At 37.1% G+C, this 26,142-nt stretch overlaps 3 protein-coding genes and 1 pseudogene across 3 annotated transcripts; 3 read left to right on the top strand and 1 right to left on the bottom strand.

Annotated features, from left to right (window-relative positions):
- Positions 1-8,942: 8,942 nt before the first annotated feature.
- LOC141824796 (protein WHAT'S THIS FACTOR 9, mitochondrial-like) lies at positions 8,943-10,793 on the bottom strand (annotated as a pseudogene).
- Positions 10,794-12,902: 2,109 nt separating this feature from the next.
- LOC141825214 (uncharacterized) lies at positions 12,903-13,967 on the top strand. Its single transcript, XM_074712600.1, has one exon. The coding sequence runs from the start codon at positions 13,037-13,039 to the stop codon at positions 13,607-13,609; it is 573 nt and encodes a 190-aa protein (XP_074568701.1). The 5' UTR covers positions 12,903-13,036; the 3' UTR covers positions 13,610-13,967.
- Positions 13,968-18,469: 4,502 nt separating this feature from the next.
- LOC141825730 (protein TIFY 10a-like) lies at positions 18,470-19,142 on the top strand. Its single transcript, XM_074713116.1, has 2 exons — positions 18,470-18,579; positions 18,665-19,142. Exons 1-2 carry the CDS (start codon positions 18,470-18,472, stop codon positions 19,080-19,082), a joined length of 528 nt encoding a protein of 175 aa, XP_074569217.1. The 3' UTR covers positions 19,083-19,142.
- An 898-nt stretch (positions 19,143-20,040) lies between these two features.
- Positions 20,041-25,515, top strand: LOC141825753 (protein BREAST CANCER SUSCEPTIBILITY 1 homolog). Its single transcript, XM_074713140.1, is given in 15 exon segments — positions 20,041-20,111; positions 20,364-20,417; positions 20,504-20,574; positions 21,202-21,315; positions 21,588-22,048; positions 22,122-22,220; positions 22,304-22,595; positions 22,598-23,229; positions 23,303-23,403; positions 23,497-23,683; positions 23,941-24,041; positions 24,152-24,272; positions 24,348-24,513; positions 24,611-24,729; positions 25,082-25,515. Coding segments are annotated over 15 exon segments (2,919 nt in total). The 5' UTR covers positions 20,041-20,055; the 3' UTR covers positions 25,427-25,515.
- Positions 25,516-26,142: the final 627 nt, after the last annotated feature.

A 26,142-nucleotide genomic window follows, 5' to 3' on the forward strand; every position in this document is an offset into this window, starting at 1 on the left:
CACTCCGATAAATATAATAGAGCCTTTATTACTTTTCTGGATTAAGAAGTAGAAGCGTTGTCCTGTTTATTTAGAAGTACTTAAGAAAGAAAAGATCAAATTGCATATTCTTTATCTGTTCAAACATAAAATAATAAATGAAAGGTGTGGATTAATTTTCGTATATTTTTATCTAATATGAAATCAAACGAAATGAAATTTCTTTTTCGTCTTGTTTATCTCGCCTAAATCTATCCCATGACGTAGCGAGATTGCCCACGGCTGCAAACGCAGATCGGGCAGCATCTTCCCGCGGCGACGAAGGCGGGTGAAAGATCGCAGAGATCAGGCGGCGCGCAGTCGATCTTCCTCATCTCCATGGTGATGGCTGTGGCAGGGGAAGAAATGAGAAAGATAAGGGATTCCTCTCCTTCGCTATGGCAGATTTGCAGCCTGAGGGAAGCGAAGGGGGAAATGGGGGAGATTTATAGGAGGTAGGGTTGGAGGACAACGCCATTGTTGTGAGGATGGACGCGGTTGGAGGGAGGCGTGGAGGCCATGGCTGGTTCTGCAAGATGACACCTCTTCCATCGTTCCTATTCCGTGGTAATCGACTCGAAGCACACGGAGCCGTGGCGGAGAAGCGACTCTAAGGTTCTCGCGGCCGGGCACCTAGGGCTTTCGCGAGAGAGACGAGGGCACGGCTGGAGAGGATTTCGCGAAGGTTTTTGGCGAAGGACGAAGGAGGGAAACCGAAATGTCGAGGGTTTCGGAAGAAAGGCAGACGCGTTCTCGTCACGTGCGATCCGCGTGCGCCTTTTGTCGTCTACTGAGTGCCTCAGGGACTCAGAGAAAGTTTGGCACAGAGGATCCGAACTCCCGCAGCAACCTCACAATCACAAAAGGCCTCACAATAAGACGACCGCTACCACGAACTTATATAGTCTGTCACTCCTTTTTTTTTTTTCTTCTTCTTCTTCTTCTTTTCCTCTTTTTTTTCCTGAATTTTTTTCCTAAACCTCAAGGAAAGTGATTAAGTGATTAGAAAGTATGGATTGTTATGAGTGAATAGTAAATAAATCATTATTTTGGCACGTAGGCAAAAAAAAATTTAATTATTCTGATCACGATCAAAGGATGATCGATTAACAAACACAGCTGTGTACCTGTCCCATACGATTAACAAATCATATAATCATATATCTTTAATATTAAAAAATTCTAAAATCGTTTCACCTAAAAAATATCTTAAAATATTTACCATCATTGACGTTGACTCTTAGGAACAGATCACGGATTAGATTTGCAACTGTTATTTTGGTCCTTGTAATTATCAAAGGATATATTTAATTTTGGTTCATCGGATTTACATCCTTTAACGTTCTGTTTGAATAGGGTAAAAGATGGTTTATTAACCGAAAAAGAAAAGAAGGATAGGAAAGAAAAAGAAAGAAAAGTGGAATATTTATATTTTTTTTATTTGAAAAGGATTGAAAGTTTATTAACATAATATGTGTTATTTTAATTGAGAAAAAAATAAAAGATGAAGATTAAATATATAAAATTATAAAAATATCTTTACTTCTTAAAAAAATAATGTGAGGACAGATGAAAAACAATAAAATTCTATCAATATTGTTTGTAAAAATAAGGATTTAGAATGTCTTAAAACATAGACAACGCATATTTTTTGGATTGAATAAATATATGATAAATATCTATCCTCAGAGAAAGAGGAGAAGATTATGATTATTTGTCTCAGTCTTCTTTAGTCTTGTCCTCGAAAAGATTTGCGACAAGAGTCGATACCGATGCCGACGTCGTGGAGTGCGAGCAATTGAACTTTAGACGGTCACAGCGCGCATGTTAATTTAAAAATTAATATTTTAAAATAAAGATAAAACTGAAATAAAATATTTTTGAGTTTCCTTTTCCTTCCTTACCGCTCAAATCAGAGTGTAAGAAATTTTAAAGATTCATTAGCATGAGCATGGAAGGATAAAGCTTACCCTTCTCTTTCCTTCCCCTTTTAACTCACTCCATCTCAAGTAAGAGTCAAAATTCATTTTTCATTATTTACCCTCCCCTCACCTCCTCCTAAACAAAGTGTAACAGTCATTATCATCATTAAATACTTTTGAATAAAAATATTTAATAACCATATAAAACTCACAATTAAAAATATAAATAAACAAAAATAAAATTATGAAAAATCTGAAATGATAGAAAATATATTAATCATTTACATATGTATAATAATTAAATTTATATAAATTAAGAATATAATTAATACATACCCATTCTTAATTAATGATCATCTCCAATAATTAATTAATTAATTAAATTTTGTAAAAATGTAACTAATCTGTAAATTCATATTTTATGTAGTTTAACCCACTCCGATAAATATAATAGAGCCTTTATTACTTACGACTTTTCTTCTGCAACGGATGAAGAAAAGAAAGGAATCCTAGATTTATTTTTTCTAGGGAGAGAAAGGAAATCTCAGCCCCGGGCAGAGTAAACGGAGGAAGGAAAAGCGTGCCGTCGCCGCCGTCTTCTCCTCCGCGGGCGACGGCCAGAGGGCCGCCGTCAACCAGGTCCACCAGAACCTGAAGCTGCTGGAGCGCGAGCTCGGCGACGGCGGCGCGTTCGGCGGGCGGAGGTTCTTCGGCCGCTCTCTCTCGTATTCGTCACCAGCGCCTGCATGCACCGGAGAGTCTCCGCCGCCTGCTTCCTGACGATGTTTCCACGGACCAGAGCCTGGAGCTTCACCAGTCCCCTCAACGCCTTGAGCGCTCGCCTCGCCTTTCAAAAAACCACAAAGATAGCAACGAATCAATGAACTGGAAGTGACGAATACGAGAGAGAGCGGTAATGAAAGGCAGAGGAGGGAACTGGAAAGCGTCTTTCAGCGGCCTGAGCAAAGATGGGAACTTTGAAGTGACAGGCTCTACTGGAAGCACGCAAAGCATCTCTGCGCGAGTCCTCTGTTGCTTCGAAATCCAAAATCAGATTAGGAGAATTTAGAAAAGATGCAATTTTGCTGCAAAAATTTATACCCTAAATTCCCAATTTCGCTGGCGCAAGGAAATCAATCGAAGGTGAAGCCCGAGAACCACCGCCAAAACGAGGCGGAGGAGAAGGAAGAAGCGGCTAAGCATGAAACAGAGGAGGAAGGGGAGGAAGAAGAAGACGACGAGGAAGATGACGATTGCTTCTTCAGTCGTTCGACCGTGTCCCCTCGAGGGTCTCCTTTTGCCTCGATCTCCCCTCAGACTCCGACGACGACGAGTCCGACGACGTCCGCATGTCCTTCTCCTCGTCCGTCTGCCCTTCCGGCGATTTGCGGTGCGCCACCTTCTCGCGCGAGGAGTTCCTCGCCGAGCACCGAGACGACCACGACGTGGGAGGTGGCAGAAGACACGGCGTTGGCGGTAGCAGATCGACCTCCGTGAGGGTGCGCCGGTGGCAGAGGAGAAGAGAGAAGAAATCGGAGGCGTAGCGAAAGGCGGAGATTTTTTTTTTCGTCCGTCCGTCCGCGTTCCGCCCGATTTCGGGGTGATAGATTTTGAGGGAAAAAATATCCGCTGATGGATAAAATTTCTATCTTTTCTCCAAAATTTATAAAAGTAAACTAGAGATGGATACTGAGGAAAATTTTCATCTGATTTACTTTCCACTCTCCCAAGTAAACTAGGCATTAAGAAAGAAAAGATTAAATTGCATATTCTTTATCTGTTCAAACATAAAATAATAAATGAAAGGTGTGGATTAATTTTCGTATATTTTTATCTAATATGAAATCAAACGAAATGAAATTTCTTCAGAATCTAATTTTTGAAATGACTAATTCTCATAGTGACAAATTTAGCCCCATGACAATTTCCCACATGTCACTTGGATAAATCAGAAAATGCTCACAATCGACAGCCCAATAAAGAAGAGTTGCCACCGTAGTCGGAACTTGTTCCTCTGATCTTCCAATGTTGATTACAAAAGAATCAATAATTTTCTATTTCATTACTTAACTAAGTAATGTTAGTTAATTGAGTAGCCAATTCAAAGTGAATTTAATCATATATATAATTCCAATTGATAGATCACTATAAAGTATTTTTTATCAAAAATATTTGACAATCGACTTAAAATAAAAATAATAATAACAAATATAGAGGGATCCAAGGGAATTGCATGAATATAATAATACTTATTTAACATAAATTTGACATCTGTAGAGTTTAAATATTTCTAAAAAAGTGTTTAATGGTGTCATACAACTTAAAATTTAGGAAGAAAAAAAATATGCATAAATTCAAAAGAAGCCCAAGAGTATAATAGTATTCATTTGACATAAATCTACAAAATTTAGTGTTGTTAAATATATTTTTTTGGCTAAAAATGTTTAATGATAACTAATCCATTAGAATCATATGTAGTCGATTGACCAATTAATTGATATTCATAAGCATCTTTAGTCAAAAGTGTTTTATAATCTTAGGGCATCCACAATCCATCCTCCTTATAACACCCTTCACCTCATTAAAAAGTATGGAATCCACTGTCACATATTCATTCTAACTACAACCTTTTTCACACACATTCCTTTTAATATTAACCCTCATTATTTTTGAATTCTACTGTCCACTCAATCATCTTTAAATTATATATATTAAATAAATACATTTTAAAAATATTTTTAAATATTAAAATTATTATTATTATTTTTAATAATAATCTTACTTTTAAAATAATAATTTTACTATTTTTAAAAATAATATTAAAAAGTGGATGTATCTTATCGTAACTAATAAACGGTTAAAATTACAAAGTTGAGAAAATAAAATTTATTTAAATTTTTTTTAATTTTTAATTTTAAAATTTATAATTTTTAATAAAAATTAAAACTAACCATTAATAACCGTTAAAACTAACTATTTAATAAATATAATAAAAAAATTGCATGTGAGGTGAACCAGCTAGGAGGTTGACCCACCCTACTGTCACTTGAACGTGTTCAAGTGGAAGAGTGTTATAACACCCTTCCACATTGGTGTTTAACACCAAGGGGTGTTATAACACACCCATTAATGCTTCATTGGCAATACTCTTATAAAGCTCAATATAAGAAAAAATAAGGATGTATAGACTCACAGAACTTTAAATATTTTGACCAAAAGTTGTAGACGATGCTATAGAACCTAAGGTTTATAAAGTTATCAAACACTTTTTGATCAATAGGTACTTAATTGGAATCACATCAAATCAATTGATTAGTTGACTAATAACCGATAACTATCTTAGTTAAAATATTTTCAAATAAATAAATAAACACTTAACATCAACAGACTTGGGAAAATCGAAGAATGCAACAATGTCAATTTAGCACGAATCAAAAACTTCTAAGTCAATAAGCATTTTTGACAAAAATCATTTGGTAGACCTATAGGGCATAAAATTTGAGGAAAAGATAACATGGGCAACCTCTAAGAAACTCCAAGAGTGCAAGTGTCAATTTGGGAAATTAATGAACTAATATCAATATTCATATGGACAGAAATTAAGTGCACTTATCAGCAAAAACACTGGAGCCTTGGTAAACTTGGTTACAACTATGCATGATTCTACAATTTTGAAGAAAAAAAAGATTAATGCATTAAATGGAAAAAGTGGATACAAATCATCAGGGCATACCTCCTCTCAAAGTAAAACATTACTATATGCTAGTTTAGGAACTCCTTTGTGATTCTTAATTCAGTCTAGCAAACTTTCGTGTGATTAAAAAGAACTCATTTTCAGTGACAAATCAATCAGGTATACTGCAAATGCAATTATCAGTTGCACTTATACAACGTGAGTTCCATACTGCCTGATAGACTGATTAAGTATCAGAAGTAAATAACACAACTAAATTACAGTAGTCAGGAACACACTAACAAGTTCACAAAACAAGATCTAGAATGATAGGAGAATTTCTAATCTATTTCTTGTAATCACCACAGTTATAGTTATTCTTAGTGTCCGATTAGTTGAATGGAAAAGATCAGAAAAAGGAGGGATAGGATCGCAAAATTGCATAGGGAGTTTTTTTGTTTTTGTCACTTTCACCTGACCAATATACAACTTTTAAGCATTGTTAACTAGAAAGTCATACAAATCTCTTGAGACGAACAAACAAAAGTTGAGTGACATTTTGATATGCAGTAAACCCAAAAGAAGCTTCTTTTTTTTTATTTTACCTGCTTGGCTTTGTAACTGAGTCGCCGAACCTTGTCGGGGAGGATCGATCGGGTGACACGAACAATCAATGGTGGCTGGCGATGAAAGAACCGCATCACATCCGATTGTTTCTTCCTCCATAGCTCTGACACATACTTGTAATTTCCGAAGCAAATTCAAAGACGATCAATCGCAATAGAAGGAAACCTCATATGTGCGACGACAAAAAAGATGGGGCAATAAAACAATATCGATTAAATGGGAAAAAAGAGTGAATAGCTCACCAATCGTTCCTTAGAAGAACTAGACCGACTACATTAGGGTTTCAGCACCGAGGACGGAAGCAGGGCTGAGGAGACTAGTAGATGGATTGCCAGACCAGGAATTTATGATCTAAACCTAGAAAATTTGTGAGATTTTGCAGATGGACAGTGAGGATCGATTGGAGAAGGCGTAAAAATTTTATGAATGGCACGCCATTACGAAGGATCGAATCCCGATCACCCGGATTTCACCTTTTTTTTAGAAGAATCCCGATCACCCACGTGATAGGCAAGAATACTCCCCACTGTACTACAACTTTGACGGTAATAAATAGGACAGAATAATTCTTCACATTATTAAAATGTTGATTATAAATATAAATTTGTAAACTGTGGCTGTGTAGCTGTGAGAGAGAATGAGCATCAAAAATAGAGCCTTATCTTCCCACACCAATAATAGAGCCTTATCTTCCCACAGGCCAACCACCGGTTCACTCTTATTTATTTAAATAATAATGATTTTTTTAATTAAAATTTTTTATTTAATAATATTTGTAATATTCTAATAATATTATTAGTACGGGTCAATATAAATTATTATTTTTGTTTTAAAGTTTTTTGCAATGAAAAATTATTTTTTTATATTAAAATCAACCTATTTATCTTAAATTCTTTAATATAAAATTATTCTGATATTCTAATCTATTTATATTGAATTTTTTAATGTGGAATTATTTTTATTTTTTAAATTTTAAATAAAATATAATTTATTTTAATAATAAAATTATATAAATAATAAAAATTATCATCAAATTAATAAAATTAATCAAAAAATATCAGTTATATATCTTATCACACTAAAATATAATAATAAAACTATTAATATCAAAAATACAAATGATTCAAAATTTATTATAATATTTTCTTGATTTATTTTAGCTCTTGATTTTTTTAAAATTCAAAATACTTTAACTTTTAATGATTAGGTAAAAATTATAAAAATAATAAAACAAAGATAATTTTTAAAGGACTAAAAATAATATTTTAATATATAAATAACCAAGAATCTAAGTGATTTTAATTACCCTAAATCTTATGGGATACATTAACAATTTAAATACGTATAATTTTTAAAATAAAATAATTATAATCTTGAATTATTGTGAATAATGTACTGAATCATAATCGATAATCGTAAATTACAACCACCTTGAAAAGTTAAAATAAAAATCGATATTCCTAAAAAGTTGAATCAACGATTCCAAACCATAATAGAGCCTTGCCTTTATTCCTTACTAAAGAAAAGATTAAATTACATATTTTTTATCTAGTTAGACATAAAATAATAAATGAAAGGGTTAAAAATGTGCTTATTTTCTGCTTAAGAAACTTAAGAGCATAATAGTATATATTTGTCATAAATCTAAAGCATTTAGTGTTGTTTAGTATTTTTGACTAAAAGCATTTAATGATACCAATTGATTAGAATCACATTTAATCAATTGACCAATCAATTGAATTAAACTTCTTTGATCAAAAGTGTTTCATGATATTATAAACCTCAACATAAAAAACAAAGAAACATATACAAACTCATAAAACTTTAGGAGTACAATAGTGCTGAAGCGGCATTAAATTTTAAAAGTACAATAATGCTCAACTGCCATAAATTTGAGGACGAGGACTGTGTGTATTTTTGATCAAAAGTTTTAGGCGATCCTATAGAACCTAAGGTTTCTAAAGTTATCAAACACTTTTGATCGATGGATACTTAATTGGAATCACATCAAATCGACTGACTAGTTGGCTCATAACCAATAATTATCTTAGTCAAAAGTATTTGATGATCCTAGATAGCTCAAATTCAAAATAAATAAATAAACATGCAATAACAACAGATTTTGGAAAACCAAGGAATACAAAATGTCAATTTAGCACGAATCCAAAACGTCTAACTCGTTAAGCATTTTAGCAAAGAGTATTTGGTGGACCTATAGGGTTAATATTCGAGGAAAAATAACTTGTACAACCTCTAAGAAACTCCAAGAGTGTCATTTTGGGAACACCTCTGAGATTTTTACTACACTCACACACTTTTGATAAGAATATTAAAGAACATAAAACACTCAAAATCTATAAAAATAAATGTGGACAAACTTTAAAGAATCCTATGAATACAACACTCATTCCACACAAATCCAAAGCATCTACACGACCAACCAGTTAACTAGACAATCCATTGGTAGACATCAAGCAGTTTTGTCAAAAAAGTATATGATGGTCAAATTCAAAATCTAAAAACCATGACGTGAGACTCCTAAAGTGCAATCGTATTCATGTTACATGAATATGAAGTCTCTAGAGCTTTCAAATTCGTTTGGCTAATAATGCTTAATGATTTTAGGAGGCATACCTAAGAGAACTCCAAAGAGTACCAAGGTCCTCGATAAGCACAGGCAATGACATTAAAGAAGTTGGTGGAAATGAGATAAAATCCAAAATACGTTCCCATTTTCTGCTGATGGATAGAGTTCAACTGATTTTGAGAATCACAACCAGAAAGTAAATTGGCAAATGGATCGACTGAAAGTCTCATAATAATCATGCACTGGAAGAATGCACAGCAGTCAAATAACAAGTTATAGCATCAATACTCCTAGCAAATAAGAATGTCAACTAAATAGGCAGCCACATGCGAAGATAAAAACAGTATCAGTGTGCACAGGAACTCACCCCAAACGATTGAGCTGTTATCTCTTCGGATTTGAATGGCAAGCATAAGAATTCCCTTCTTTAGCATCCTTTTCATGCAGCTTAAGCTGATTATTGTCAAAATAGCATGCCCAAGTTCCTTTTATCTCTGATTGACTCATTCTCAAATCTTCCTTTTCCCATATAAACTGATTGCATGTTCAGTGTGCGCCAACACGCCTGCTATAATTTGCATGTCATGGCGTTCCTGCTTGAACTGCATGTCATTGTCTCGCAGACTGATTGGCATCCTCATCATCACTCTCCATGTCCTCGGATTCAGCTGTTGATAGTTCTTCTTCTTCCATTGCGTCCTCCTCATCTTCTTCATCATCTTCCGCCCCTTCTTCATCTTCTCCTGCAATGTTAGTGAGAGCAGAATCATCGGCAGCAGCCCTTCTGGACTTCTTACCCTTCTCCACAGCAGTCTCCTTCCCCTTGTGCATGAGGTGACTATATTGATACCTTAACCCCATTAATGGGTGCTTCACCACCAAAAGATCCCTCCTATAAGCCTCTCGAAGCACAACGGTGTGCGTTCGTAGCTTATTTGAAACATAAAAGATGCCCGGATGGTGCGTGATTACCTTGTTAAGACCCGGCGGGAGTCCAATATGCTCCCCGAGCAAGACCAGATTTTCCTTTTCCGTCTTCTTTGGCACAAGAAGGTTTAGGACCTCGTGGAGCACCGCCACTGTCCACTTCTCCGCAAGGTCGCTCTTTGGCGTGAGATGGGACGCATCCTCATAGGGTGAGATGTACGGAAGCTTCTGCCACTCGTCCAACCAGCTCCTCACCTTCTTCTGCAGGTCGAAACCCCGAGAGAAGTGAAGGGGGAAGGGGAGCGACATACCCTTCTTATAGCCCCCAAATTTCATGGCGTACCTCTCCATGGCGGACACGGCAAGGTCTTTGCGATACAAAACGAGCTCAAGGTCCAGCGCGCCGGGCACTCCAGTGGTGGAAGGAACAATCTGAAAGTAGTCGGGGTAGTCTGGGAGTAGGGAGCGAGCATAGTCGCGCGGGAGGCCGAGGTCCCATCGGAGGCGGTCAATCAGGGTGAGGGGTAGACGACGGCGTCGAGCGATCATGAGGAGGCGAAGGAGGCGGTCGGCAGAATCGGGGCGTGCAGCCTCGAGGGCCCGCTGCTCGTCCTCATGGAGGCGGACTAGCTCATCTGTCGGGCGGATGACAGGGTGTGGGGGAGCTCCGGAGGAGGGCGGAGGGAACTCTTCGATGAAGGCAGAAGGAAAGAGGCGAATGAAGCGGATGGCGCGGAAGGGGAGGCGTAGTTCGGCGGCATGGGCGCTTATAGATGAGAGAGTGAGGCTGGGGCTGGAGGAGGAGGAGGGGAGGAGGAGGCGGAGGAAGGTAGGAGGAGGAAGTCCTTGAGTGCATGAAAGGGTTGCAGGTACTTCTCCTTCTCTACGGCGTGGTCGAGGCCGCGGTCACGGACCCACGTAACCCTAGCATCCACGAAGGTGCGGTGCGGCTGGGTAAGGGGAAGCCGCCCAAGGAACCGGCGGAGAGGGCGGAGCGGCATGATGGCGGCGGCGGCGAAATTGGCGGATGAAGCCAGCGACGGCGGCGGCAACTGACGATACCGGTCCGGTTGAATCGAGGGTTTTGAAAGGGTAAAGGAGAACAGTGGGCCTCTATATCGCAAAATATTTAAAGCCCAACCCACCAAAATCATGAATTTTAATTCCTCTATAGAAAATTATATGGAGACCACTGCGAAAATTGTTGCTTTATTGGTTATGTTTGTAATTTAATTTGCAAAAAAATAAATAAATAAAATCGAAGCTATTGTACTGCACACAATACTATAATCAGCTCGGAAAACAAAGAGCAGTAAATATCCTCTGAGAAGAAGGAAAAATAATGAAGAAAAAGGATAAATTAGATGTGAATATCTAATTAGAAAAGCTGGCTTTCATTGTCAAAGTTAATTCAATGTTTCTTGGCCAATTGCTAATTGGATTTTGACAGCTAAGATTGTTTCTGCACAGCATTATATATATTCTTCTGTGACAACTTGTCTATAATATCCTCCAAATCCAATCGATGAAGTCGCCATTTGCATTTTACATTATTATTCTCTGTTTGTAAGTTGATTCTGTTATTGTCTGCATGATTGATGTGTCTCCTATCGACTTTTCTCCGAATTATTTTATTTTGTCGGTTCCATGGTTAAGTTAAGCATTTTCTATGTATAATTTTATCAATTTCATAGTCTGTCTACGTTACTTATCTATTTCTAAGTTTAGGAAATAAAATATAAATTAAAAAAAACATATGATAGTTTGAGAAAGAACTCACCAGAGTCCATTGAATTTTAATGTAATAAAATAAATAAATAAATTATTATAGAACATCTTAGTAAAAATCGCCCAGTTTTTTTTTTAATAGAATAATAGATAGATCTATTCGGCAATTTGACTATAATAAAACAAACATAATTTTTAAAAAAATTTTAAACCAAATTAAATTTTAAAAAATTCAGAGCAACGCTCCACTTTATTCATTTTTTAAAAAATATAACCCATATAAAATTTTAATCAAAAATATTATATGAATTTGTGGAAGTGTGAGCATTAAAATAATTAGTTGACTTTTTTTCTGGCGGTAATAAATTTAAGAATGACAATCGATCAAAATACATTTAAATTATGAAATTATCAAAAGATACATTTAATAATTTTTTTAAAAGTCACATTTATTTTTATTTTATTTTCAAGAAATTTAGTACTACGTTGATTGAAAGGAGAAGTGAAATGAAAAATAAATACATTATTTGAGAAATCTAAAGATTATATATATATATATATATATATATATATATATATATATATATAATTTTAAATACGTCCTTGGTTAATTACTGATTTAAGAATATTCATAATAATAGGGGACCTCTTTTTGAAGAAAACAAAATTGTGTATTTAATGATTTTTTTTTTTTTACAAATCAGGGTATAAAAAAAATGCCCTGGTTTGTTATTTTTCCAAGAGAAAACCTACTACTGGACGTGGACGTGAGCGTTCACAGATCTTGTCGCGAGCTCCAGTTGGCTGTGGGCCCAACTGGAAATGCAGCCGCTGCAAATCTGAGCCGGGATAGATCTAGCTAGCGTTCAGTTACACTTAATGGCGGTAGGTGCCAGCTGCTACAGTGCCAGGCATCAGAGTGCTTCTTTGGCACCAGGCGAATTGAACTCTGCAGTATTCCCCCTCCCCTCCTTATCAGACCCCAAACTAAATCACCCATTCACTTATCCACAGCGAGCCTGACTAGACGAACTCCCATGAACCTTTCAAAAAGTATGTATTCTGTCTAGACGTGAATGAATATATTTTAAAATTAAAAAAAAAATATGTATGTGTTCATTCCTTGGAGTTCTCTTTTCGGTTTAAGTTCCAATGATAAGGAAGCGACTCATATTTGGGTCTGTTGTGTTACATCCGTGGCCACTGACTACTTGTGGATTTTCCCGTCCGCGGCCAGTGAACCTATTCGTAGATTCTTTCTCCCAGCTTAACCCGTCCGTGTCCACTGTACCAGTTTGTCGATTCTGCCAATCCAAGGTCCCTCCAGTGCCTGTCATGACATTTGCAAATCTATGTAGAGAGATCTTTTAACTTGCCTAGTGAGATCTCTTCCTTTACCTTCTGTGGCATCAGCCAGCCATCAGCCATTAGGGGAAGAAGAATGTATGCTTTCCGTGCCACTGGTCTTTCCATATATATGAAATCCTAATTTCGCCTCGTCAAGCTTCCGCAAGTCCACCCATCCAGAAAAAGGTGGAGTCTTTAAATTCTGAGATGGATTCTCCTCCGCAGCCGCAATCGCCGCCGCCGCCGCCGCCGCAACTGGTCTTGGATCTTTCCCTCGAGGTGGAGGGCGCTGACGGACCCTCAGATGCCAAGGACGTGAAGCTCTTCCCCTGCCTCTTCTGCAAGAAGAAGTTCCTCAAGTCGCAGGCCCTCGGTGGCCATCAGAACGCCCACAAGAAAGAGAGGAGCATCGGTTGGAGCTCCTACCTCTACCTGGCACCGGCCACGACCGCGCCCGCCACCATTCCCCCTCCGTACCTGAGCTCGCCGCCGCTCGCCCACGCGTGCAGGAATCTCCCTCCCGGCGATCACGCCTTCGGCGGCCAGACGGAGTTCTTGAGCTCCCGCAGAGCCCCTCGGTTCTCCAACGACCATCCCCTGCTCTCCACAGTGAGCAACAGCCGAGCAATGTGCGCCGCCGGAGATCCAGCTGCCAGCGGCGATGAGACCATCGATCTCCTAAATTGGCAAAGGGGCTCCCACCTCCCGCAAGAACCACCTGCGGCGAACTTCTACGACGCCGGAGATCGGACCGAGCTCGACCTATCCTTACGGCTTTAGGAACTCTATGTTTTCCATCAGTTGTTGCTTAGCTCTATTTCCTCTCTCTCTCTCTCTCACACAAATTGTTCACTGGCTGTTAGGTCCCCCTTCTTGCTTTCTGGAGCAGAATTGCCATTGCTTGCACGCTAACAAACGCAACAGTACAACGCGGTGGAGAAGTTGGATTAGCCAGAGAGCAAGAACGCACAAGCATGAGACGTGGGTTCTATTGCATTTTTTGTTTTGGCGTCGAGGTATCTGCAAATTATAATCATGTAAATGCTCTGCATTATCGATGCTAGCTGTTCTATATCATGCTCTGTTACAATCTCCATCCCCTTGTTCCTGCGTGACAAAGCAATTCTCAGTTTATGTTCATCCATCAAATGTTGTGGCTCCATGCTTCTTTCCCTTTCCTGATGGAGAGGGGGAAGGTGGGGCTTCATTGTGTTGTGATGCACTAACTACCAGCTAATGGGCGCGAGATGATGCTCCCACAAACTCAACTTGTTGTACCTGTGATATTAAAAGCGATCAGATAGATATGTTAAGCAGTAACACAACCGTTTGTGGCTGCGGCAACGCCACCAAGATTGTGGTTGCTCTTGCAAGTCACAGGGAGAGCGACAGGGAGAAGGCAGCCACAGCAATGGAACAAAACAAGGTGGTGGAGATTATTCTTGGACGCGAAAAGCAACGTGGACGTCAGTGGCGTATAGTTGCTCTTCTTTGTCAATAGCTAGCTTTCACTGTGGACTTTTTTCCTTCTTTATTCGCCGCACCGTCGACGAGTGGAGGAGGAACTCGCCTCCAAACATTAAAGAACTTCACAACATAAAGCATCTGATCGAATAAATTAGGTATTGGTTTTGGATCCGTTTGCCATGCATGTTGATCTATAAATAGAATACATTTAGGTTAAACAAGTACTGTAATTTAGAATTATTATAAAAAATTCTATAAACTATTCCATGCAGTTTAATAATCATCAAGATTCATATTTCCCCAGGTAGTTCTTTTGGATATTGTGCCACGGTTATAAATTAATTGAAAACTACACATGCAACGAATCTTTTCAGTAGTGTAGGTGTTTGTTTAATAGCTATTCAATGAAGATTACATATAAACATATACAATTACTAGTGGATTTAAAATTATTTTGCCGGGGTTTGGTGTTTGCGTTTGTCTTGATTGATGATCACCAGGTCGTCGAAATATCAAAAATAAAGAAAACTAAGTGAAAGAAAGAAATTAAAAAAAAAAAAAGAGGGTCAAAGCAAGAACACCTCTAGCCTTTTGAGTCTGCATAAGCATGAAACAGGGAAGCATAAGTTTTTATTATTTTTTTAATCAACTGACTGTTAAATGGTTTACTAGACCCAAAAAAAGGTGATATGATTTACTCTGTGTATTTAAAGTAAATGAATAATTTTTAATAACATAACTATTTTAAAAAAAGCCATGTTATAATAAACATATACTTTTTAAAAAATGGTTTCTATTTTTAAAAATTTAAAATGCAAATATTTGATGCCTCAATTTCGATAAATTAAATAGAATAATATTTTATAAGAAACTGCATGATAAATTACACATATACAATTAATAAATAGTTTATTTAATTGTTTTTTATGTTATATTGATTTATCTATAGTCTTTTTAACAAATAATATATTTATTTCTCCGCATTGAATATATTTTTAATATGCATATTTAGTTCAAGAAATTATCGAATAAGATTAGCATATTACTAAAGATGCTAATAGTATAAAAATTGTAATTTGCTTTTGCCCGTTAACATGCTAAATTCAATGGATATCAATGTTTACTAGTAAAGCCAGTTATAATGTAACATCATAGATAAAATATCGTACCTACAACTAAATTAAAAAATGTTATCATGTATTTATAATATTAATTGTAAATACAATTTATTTTATAATAATGGTATATATATATATTTAAATTTTATAATTTTATATATTATATTTCTATCGAACCACATGGATTAAATTTAATAATTAATTATCATCGACATTAATATGAATGTTTAGCACGTATTCATTATACAATTATTTAATAAAATAAAAAATGACTCGTTTATATTTGATGAATAGTATCTTTCCATTCAAATGCAAAATTTATTATTAATTTTTAAGAACTTCTTAATTTTGTATATCATAAATATTTATACAATTATAATTTAGACAAATAAATAAAATTTATATTGGTATCTATTTTATTTACAGTCTATTTGAAATTCCAAAAATTGCAAAATACTAAAATTAATAAATAAAAACAGTACTATAAACATTCATGTGTATTGTAATCCTTCTTCTATACGGTTGGATTAAATTAAAAAAACAAATAAATCATAAGGACGACTAGTGTTTAATTTTATTTTTTAAATTGAACGAATGTAATTCACAGGCATTATGTGTATTTATGCCCTAGATACTTAAACATTAAACTATTAAAAAGGTCAGCGCCCTCGATGGTTGACGAAACTTGAACACGCAATAATTGTGTGCTACTATTTGGATTCTTGGGCATAAATTGCAAATCGTGCTTAGACAATCGAGGGAACAAATGTCTTGCACATAGATCCATCTCTCGATCGAAGAGATGGAGTGTATAGGTGTTCCAAAGGAAAGTGGGAGAATGGACCTTTCCCTTCTCTAAGATCATGTTTTTTTGGCCATAGATGGTGTCGCTTGAGTGCCTAAGGGGTTAGAGTGACCATCTATGTTCAATTCAACAAATCACGTTGAAAACGAGATCGTCAATGATATTTGATCTGGTGGAAATATTTGACAATTACATGGACGTCGGCGCAATGGAAAGTAAAAATAATAATAATAATAAACACTCATTAATTTAGAAAATCTTGATCTCTTTCTAGTCTTGGTATGCTTCCTTAGGCATACGTCGAGCTCTTGCTACAGTCTTTACGTGCTTCCAATATCATATGCCGACCTTATGACTCGGTCTCGGCACGCCTCCAACATTATGTGCCGACCTCACGACTCAGTCTCGGCACGCGTCGACTTCACGACTCGGGTTTGGCATGCCTCCAGTATCATGTGCCGACCTCGGGACTCGATCTTGGCATGCCTCCAGTATAATGTGCCGACCTCATAACTCGGTCTTGGCACAACTTCTGCTTCACACGACGACTTCATGACTTGATCTCTGCATGACCGTGGGGTGCGACATATTGATATGTTTTCTACATCCAGGGTTAATTTTCAACGTGTGACACATATTTAAAGACCCGATCGTTCCGCTTAAATCAGAAAAAGAACAAAATCAATTCTTCCGCAATAACAGGAACTAATATATATCAACAGACAGAGTTTTTCAGACAGAACCAGTCAACTCGAATGTTTCGCGAGCAGTTGCTAATATTTCAGATATCAACTACTATAAAAAAGTAATTCATGCCCATGGGCACAGGTACACATACATATCTGTCATAATTTTCTCAAGTCATAAAACTCCTTCCTTACGCCGTATCCTAACTTAAGCGTTGGAGTGGTTTGCGGGGACCCAAGTCCAATGCCATTTCAACCCTCTTTTTGAGAGATTTTCAGGACCTCTCTTCTTTCTAAACAACTCTCTTCGGGGAGCATGCACATCGGCTGAACCTTGAACCGATGTTTGTACCATCCACGATGTATTACCCAAAATAATATTCAATAAGATCTCGATTAGATCCTATCAACTTAGGTGAACTAGTGTTAGGACATTCATATCGATTTGAATGTTAATATATATACATTATATCTTAAAAAACTTGAGATTCATATGTCATGTACCCATTATATCAATACATCTTTTTTATTAACAAATACCCACATTCACTTTAATATTAATATTCATTATTTACGAGTCTCATCGATCACTCGTTCATCTTTCTTCTTAATTATTATATATATATATATATATATATATATATATATATATATATATATATATATATATATATATATTGTTTATTAACCAAGCAATCTTCATGATCCAAGTCCAAGCTGTTGGAATAGGTTTACTCATCCACATTGATTGTAATACCGTTTGAGTGTTATAACATTCACACATTAACATCGATGTGGATACTCTTAATTCATAACATAACTTTGATAACATAATTAATCGATATTATTTATCAACATGGGCAGTCGTGCCTAACAATATACAAAATATGATCAAGAGGTAAATTTTCCTTAATAAAATCACAAAGGCAAGTGCCTCAATGCATATTGAGGATGACCGACTAGATCGCCTTTAGGCTCTTTGTTCAATCAAATCATAAGATCTTCACTCCCTAGATAAGATCGATACCAAGTCAAAGATAAACCTCTCATCAATTCTGAATCTAAGTAATTAAAAGGATTTTAATATGACACACGATTCAAATAGACAAATATATACACTCTTCGTTGTGAGTCGGCAGCTATTAATTGCAAGGACCTCGTGGATTTTAAAAATCATCATTTTAGTTGCAAATTTTGATGCATACGAAAAGGAATATGATATTGCACATGAAAGTCCACCGCCATCCTAAAAAATTAATATTTAATTTTTTTTTCAATATCAATAAAAATGTGATACATTAAACAATTACCGGAACGGATTAGGCGGAACTCAAATCTCGCACGGATCCATCTCCCCCTTGAATTTCAATGCATGCACGAGCAAAGATCAACAAAAAAAGGAGAAGAAAACCGAAAGCATGGCGAGCTGCGTGCCGACTAAGCTGCTTTCAAGACCAATTAAACGCCGCATTCTCCACGTGCTGCTCAAAGTTTCTCACTAATTCGCGTATATATTTAATCTACTCGTCACCTTCTCACTAATCCACAGAAGAATTAAGAGACGATGGGAACGAGGTATGACCCTGAACTCTGGTTTTCCATCGGCGGTGAAGCCGTCGCCGTCGCCAGCGCTGCTCGCCACCGGACGTCCAACAACTCTATGAGACTCCGCAGGTACAGAAAAGTCCTCAGTTTGGCTCTGTTTTATTCTGTTTAAGGAGAAGAAAAATATCAAATTGGCGAATAACTGATGATGCAGGATGGAGTCGCTATTAAGACACTCAACAGCTTATCAGCGGCAGCAACAAAAGAGGCAGATGACGATCTTCTACAACGGCCAGGTATGCGTGTGTGACGCCACGGAGATGCAAGCGAGAGCAATCATAGCAATGGCGGAGAAGGAGATGGAAGCGATGATTGGAAAGCAAAAACAGATGAACAAACATGATCAGCAACGGCAGGAAGCCATGGTGGAGTCTACTACAGCTCTTCCTCTGCCTCCCTCTCCATCTCCTGAAACCTCGCCGCAAGTTCTAAACCCAGGTCTGTCGATGAGGCGGTCGCTGCAGCGGTTTCTGGAGAAGAGAAAGGACAGGATTAGTGAAGCAACTCCCTATAGCTACAACTACAAACAAACACCTAAATTGTTGTTCCCACTTAAACCACAGCATGCATGATGAGTGTGTGTTTCTCTTAGGCGGCCTGAAAATAATATTATTATTTTTTCTTTTGTAAAATTTTCCTGATATTTTGTAAGTGATACAAATATTGTTTGACATATCAGGCTGTTGGCAGATAATTTATACTCGAATGCGTTTATGTTGATTATATAAGATGCAGATATTAGAACTTTTAAAATATCCCTCAGAATTTATGGACCTATATTTATTTAAATATCTAGTCAACTTGGCCGTAGTTCAATGCCATGTTGCCTAACAAGATGCCCCAAATTTGGATCAAATGCCCCCAAAACTCGAGTCCAATAATCCATTTGAGTTGTGCGCGTTCGAATTTGACCATCGCGCCATTTCATGAAACTCCTCATTCGACTTCCCGCGCTTGTTGCTCTCTCTCGCTACTAAATCTCCAAATCCCTAGCTTTTTTCCCAATTCATCAGCGAGAGGCTCTCGGATCGTCCTTGGTAGGTGTGGATTCTTCCCCTTCTTTTCTCCCCTCTCCGTCTCCAATCTCCAAAACCCTATTCGTGCTCTCTCCCGACGCCTCTTCCTCTTCTTTGTCTTTAATCCGTGACCGCTTCAAGTGGGATCGCCGGTCTCTTGTCTCTCACGGATCTGGTTTTTTCTTCGCTGGTGGCAAAGTGATTCGACAAGGATCTGTAGGCTTTGGTGATGTATGGCTGTTATCTTATGTTTCATGTTTATCTTCACCTTTTTGCATTTATTTATATGGAAAAACTCCAGGGGAGCATCTTATCGATGGTAAATCCTCGATCTGGAGAAGAAATAGAGGCTTGAAGGAGTTCACTTGCAGTTCATTCGAAATTACGAGAAGGAAATCCTTGAATACGACAAAGTGAAGTCTCCATTGTATAAATCTCTCTAGTTTGTCTGAGCTACTTTCTTTCTTACTCATGGGGTCCTGATCTGAAGCCTTTGTCTCATAGAAGGGACAGAATCACAGGTGCAGTTATGGCGGATTTGGCTCATCTGGAGAAGATGGGCCGAGAGCTCAAATGTCCGATTTGGTATTCAAAATGCATTTACCTTCTTATCTGTTTCGTCCATTATGGTTTATTCTGACCATACCAATCAAGTTTGTTCCGAGATCTATAGTAACTCTTATAAATCTTACGTTGATAATTTTTTTTTGATTTAAAATAGAAATATGCGCATCTGGAGAACCTGTTACTGTTAACTTTTTTCCCGTTGAAGTCCTTTCTGGAGGCAACCAACTTTTTTTTTTTTAATTGTTTGCAATTGAATGTTCGTTTGTGCAGCTGGAGTCTGTTGAAGTCTGCAGTATCACTTGCATGCAACCACATCTTCTGCAAGTGAGTATTTGTTTGATTTAACTTCGCTTTAAATTCTTTTTGGTTTTATTATATTGCTTATTTTATCCATTTCTACCTTAATTCAGCTTATGCATTAAGGAGTCAATGAGATCCATGTCAAACTGCCCAGTGTGCAAGGTTCCATTCTGCCGAAGAGGTTAGCTTGCACAATTTCAAATCATAATTTAAGAAAAAAATGTGATTAATGGTATTCTTGTTATCCAAAACCAATGCATTTAGTACCATATCATCTTATATAGATTTCACTCTCTATGTGCACAAGATTGTGTTATGAATTTCATAGTGAAAATGATACTTACAGCAATCTATATCTATTGCTACTTTATAATTTACCAACATAAGTAATTTCCAGTCCTTTTGGCATTAAGTTAGAGTTAAATAAGCTATATGTGCAATTTTATTTCCTTATCCCTGACTTACTTTCCATTTCTTCGGTTCTGCACCCTTGTTTTTGTTTTCCTAACTCATTGTATTAAATGATTTTGTTGGAACAAGTTTATGAATCATCCTATCTGTCATTTTGCATAGCTAACGTATTTATTTGATATCCGATCAAAATTCCTTTGAGGATAAAGCTGCACAAATGAATTTTGTATTTATTTGACGATATTTGGTTAAATTAGTTGAAGATCCAAGATAGATATTAGTAGACTGTTGATGGTGCATGATATTTGATAGTCATCTGTATATTTGATTACCTGGGACTTATATTATTGTTATTTTGCAACTGTAGTGTTTCTTAAGTGTCTGTGTTCTATTGCAGAAATTCGTGCTGCTCCTCACATGGACAATTTGGTAAGCATTTACAAAAACATGGAAGTTGCATCCGGGACCAACATCTTATCAACTCAAGCAAGCCCTCCCACTCAAGCTGAAGGTGACAATCTTTTCTGCTGCACATTACTAGAAACCACAAACTCAGTTACTACATATTAGTTTACTTGTGCCAAGAGGCATAATGTTGGTGATTAGATGAAAAAGACTAAAATGCAATTCTTGTTATTCCTTAAATATGTTTTTATTTCCTGCTATAAGTTCGTCCACTTGTCACTGGATAATGTTTACTACAATCCGTGAATAAGTTTTCTACTTCTGTGGTTTTTGTCTAGCTCGACTAATCTTTGGCCAATTCCTTGCAAATATTTCTAGGCGATCAAGGGAAAAACAAACTTGCGAGTGTAATTGAGGTGAAATTCCAAATGAAATCTAAGAGAAAGGGATCGTCCAAAATTAGAAAGGATATCTCCAAACATTCTCCTCAGCACATCCCAAAGCAACCTTCTTTTCCTGGCAAGAAGAGGGTACATGTGACTCCATACCCTATCTCCGAGACTCCACTGAGATCTGCGAAGTTCTCCATATTAGAAGATCCAGAAGTTGAGCTCACAGACGGTAAAGAATTGAGTAGAAATGAAATAATGATTCCAGATAGCGAGGAAGATGGTTTACTTCAACCATTTTTCTGGCTGAGGGACGACGATGGAGATGATGAAAGTCCCAAAAAATTAAGTCAGCTGCAAATAATGGAAACTCCTTCGCCACACAGTGCTCCACGTTTCAGTGACATCAAAGATTCTGATGATGATAAGACTACTTCAAACACTCCTACTGTGAGTGTTCTCAGAAATTTTCCTTTCATATCTGTCAACTGGAGTATTCAATTTAGTAAAAACTGTAATGCAGAATAAGTTAAGCATCCCAGAAGATTGTGACAGCGAAATGTTTGACTGGACTCAAAGAGCTTGCTCTCCCGAGCTATGCTTCACACCTCAAAGAATCCAGGTAATTCTACTTTTGAAATGTTTCTTTCTCTTATGCTTCTGTTTTATATATTTGTATATTTTTTCTTATTAAAATTTCGGTAGATGCATAATCAGGCTAGGAAGAGGCTTTTGCATATGCCAGAAGAAAAATGTCAGGATTCTTACTCTGTGGCTGCACCATCTGATATAGTCACAAAGGAAGATGACAAAGTTGGAAGACATGATGCAAGAGAACAAAATCTTAAAAAGAAGAGAAAGCAAAAAGGTAAAATAATATCAACAAAAATAAAATCACCACAGAGATGTCAATATGATAACAATGGAGAAGGTGCTACAGATTGTGAAGAAATGTTCAAAACAATGAGTCCTGTAGAACAAAGGATAGGCATGGTGCATCTGTTAACTATAAAAGATCTTCTAGTCCTACAGATTCAAATAATGAAAAAGATAATGCTGCACCTGTGACTCATCAACGGTCTCCGAATATATCTAGCAAGGCAAAATACCTGGATGTCATAAAAGACAATATGACATCTTATAGGTCCGATAAAAGAATAAAGATGACTCATCCTGAGCAGTCAATGTCGAAAAAATCAAAAGCTGAACAAGTCGAGTTACTAGGAGATATTGAAGATTCTGCTAATGAAGCAGAAAAACAAGAGCAAGTTTGCCAAGTAAAGCTTCCAGATTCAATCGAGTCAATTCATCAGCATACTAAGCAGAGGAAATATTCTGGAAGTGTGTCAAACAAAAGAGTTAAAAGGAGGCAGAAGCATCAGTTAGAAGAGATGATAGCTGATAAATCTAAGCGAAATGAGGGTAGTTCTATGGTGGATGCAATTTCAATGGTCAATCCTGGAAGTGAAAATAATCAAATTTCATCCAAGACTTCCATGGATTCCCAAACAGATTTGACTGTTAAATGTACACCCAATTGCAAAGCTTTACAAGACAGTAATTTGAGAAGATGTGAAAAGTTAAACCCTCCAGTTCAATGTACTTTCTGCCATTCCTCGAATGACACTGAGGTATGTTTAGTTCTGAAAGTGGTTCTTGTTGACTATTGTTGAGAATTTACTATTCAGAGAAGAGGCTTCACAGGATTCTGGAGAGATGATGCACTATTTTAACGGGAAACCCGTAGCTTCATATTTCAATGGTGGCACTAACATTATACATTCTCACAAGAATTGCACCGAGTGGTATAGTTTCTCGTTGCTTGATATCACTATTAATAATTTTTCCTAAATGTAGTTTGTTGCTGAGCATCATTAAACAATATATTTGCTATGAAGGGCCCCTGATGTCTACTTCGAAGATGGAATTGCCATCAATCTTACAGCTGAGGTATCGAGAAGCAGAAGGATAAAGTGCAGTTGTTGCGGTGTCAAAGGTGCAGCCCTTGGATGTTATGAGAAAAGTTGCCGAAAGAGTTTCCACTTCACTTGTGCTAAGTTAATGCCAGAATGCAAATGGGACACTGTAAGTTATTGGTGAAATTTGTTAAGATTAGTTTTCTGACGCAGGAATATGCTTGGGTTATTGATACTTACACTTGATTTTGATTAGTTAGTTTCCTCATGCATAGCAATGGTTCAAAATATCAACATGACATTCTTTAATTAATGTCATTCTTTTGATTACAATTGGTGCTTTTACTGCGGCAGCAAAACTATCAACTTTGCATTCTTTAATTAACATCGCTCTTTTGATTAAAATTCGCGCTTTAACCGTGGCAGCAAAGCTTTGTGATGTTATGCCCCCTCCATGCATCTAGCAAGTTACCTTATGAAGTCTCAGAATTTCAAAGGCAAAGAAGAAAGAGTTCTGCGCCAAAAAGGTGAGTGTTAACGAATTGAATTACTCTTTCTTCAAGCATTGTACTATGCTCATAACAGTAAAATATACTGTTTGATTTTGTTTGCCGGGTGAATCGGTGGAAAACAACAGATCATCTCAAGAATTATTAACAAGTAATCCTTGTGACGATCAGAGCCAGTTGTGGACCTGGCCGTTAGGTTCTCCTTCCAAATGGGTGCTTTGTTGCTCAGCACTCTCTGCCGCAGAGAAGGTAACTACATTTTGGAATCATAGTAGTTGGTAACCAATGGTTTCCCATTGATCTTAACTCAAAAATGCCATACAGGAAACGGTTGTTAAATTTTCTAAGATGAGCGGTGTCCCCATAGTAGATACTTGGAAACCAGAAGTTACTCATGTCATTGCATCAACTGACTACGGTGGTGCTTATAAGAGAACCCTCAAGGTCTTGAAAGGCATCATAAATGGAAAATGGATACTAAAAGTTGATTGTGAGAAACCTACTGGGCGTCTTTTAAAGTCATTTTGGCTACCGCTTATATTAACCTGGAGGCATTGGTATTTGACAGTTGTTTTTTCTTGCTGCAGGGGTCAGGGCATGCATAGAATCATTGGAGCCAATTGCTGAGGAGAAATATGAAGCCACTATCGATGTGCATGGTATCAGCGATAGCCCTCGAGTGGGAAGATTGAGGGCCATAAACAAGGTAATTATCATCTTTAGTATTTGGTTTTATTTCTATGCTATTCTACAATTACAATCCAGCATGGATCCAGAAACGGTCCATCAGTATTCAGCCTGATTCATATTAGGATGAAAAACTCCATATAGTAGGATGTTTGAAGGATAACAATTACTAGGACTAGATCTCCTGAAGGATCGATCGATTGGTCTGCAAACCATTAATATATACACACCAGCTGCAAGTTTAAGCTGGTTACATTACTCCAACTGATGTTTGTCTTGTTTGCCATTGCGTTTAGGTGATACCTAATACTTGTTCCGCCATTCACATAGCTCTATTTATGTATATGATCTTTAATAAAAATCTGTTACAGGAACCAAAGCTCTTCAGTGGATTAACATTTTATTTGAGTGGGGATTATTCAGCATCATACAAAGGCTACTTGCAAGACCTTGTGATGGCAGCTGGAGGAGCTACCTTGCAAAGGAAACCTATCTCGAGGGATCGCAAAAGATTGCTGGGCGTCTCTTCGGCTGGCAAAATACTGATCGTGTATAGTGTTGAACATCCTCAGAAGTATAACCTCGACAGCAATAAAGTCATCGATCGTAGGCGTTCTGAAGCTGAAGCCCTTGCTGACGCTTCAGGATGTACTCTGGCTACCAGTGCTTGGATTATTGACTCAATTGCTGCTTGCAAGTTACAACCCTTAACTTGATGAGAAGTCTTTGATTTCCAAAGAGGACTTATTAAGCTAACAACTTTTTGTTCTTGTTTTTGACATTTTGCATATGTTATATGCATCTAGTCGAGGTAGTTTCCGTTTTGCATATGTTCGAATGGTACTGAATCACTTCCCCAGAGCGTTTACTAATCCCTCAAAGTACTGAAGTGTATCTTATATAAAGATGCAATTATCTGAAGTACAGAATAAATTAGTAGAAAATTTTCAAATACCTTTCGTTGAATTAGAACATTATATGCAAAGAGTACAAATATTTAAATTTAGAAACTAAAACTATTTTAGATCTATTTCTGATGTTTGGTATAGAACTATTTCTCATAATATTGTTTTATTTAGATCTTGAAATTCAATGAAAGTGGATTCAGGTCATCAAAGAGTTTGTTGAGTCCTCATCATAGCTTCCTCACATCGTCACCTAATTGAAAAGTTTTTTCAACTCCACTCCTTTTGGTTTCCTCCCTATGCTGATGCATCAACTGCCGTCGTCGATGCACCCATAGTTGACTAAAGATTACTTAGCGACATCAATTGTAAGTCAAGTATCGACTATGCTTATCACAGTCCCAAAACTAGCAAATAGTGGCACTGTTGCACACTGACAAACTCAAGAAGTCGACGAAGCAAAGCAAGAATTCAAATGGGCAGACCAAGTCCCTGAACGGCGGCTGAACCACATGGTGTTGACTTTC

Source organism: Curcuma longa, chromosome 3, assembly GCF_044706935.1.
Source record: "Curcuma longa cultivar G26 ecotype Majalengka, Jawa Barat chromosome 3, ITB_CL_G26_1.1, whole genome shotgun sequence".
NCBI classification, from domain to species: domain Eukaryota; kingdom Viridiplantae; phylum Streptophyta; class Magnoliopsida; order Zingiberales; family Zingiberaceae; genus Curcuma; species Curcuma longa.

Bases quoted from the DNA above. Each gene is read 5' to 3' on its own strand.
- LOC141825730 (XM_074713116.1), top strand. From the start codon at position 18,470: ATGGGAACGAGGTATGACCCTGAACTCTGGTTTTCCATCGGCGGTGAA. The intron at 18,580-18,664 runs GTACAGAAAAGT...CTGATGATGCAG, and splicing joins AACTCTATGAGACTCCGCAG to GATGGAGTCGCTATTAAGAC.
- LOC141825214 (XM_074712600.1), top strand. From the start codon at position 13,037: ATGGATTCTCCTCCGCAGCCGCAATCGCCGCCGCCGCCGCCGCCGCAA.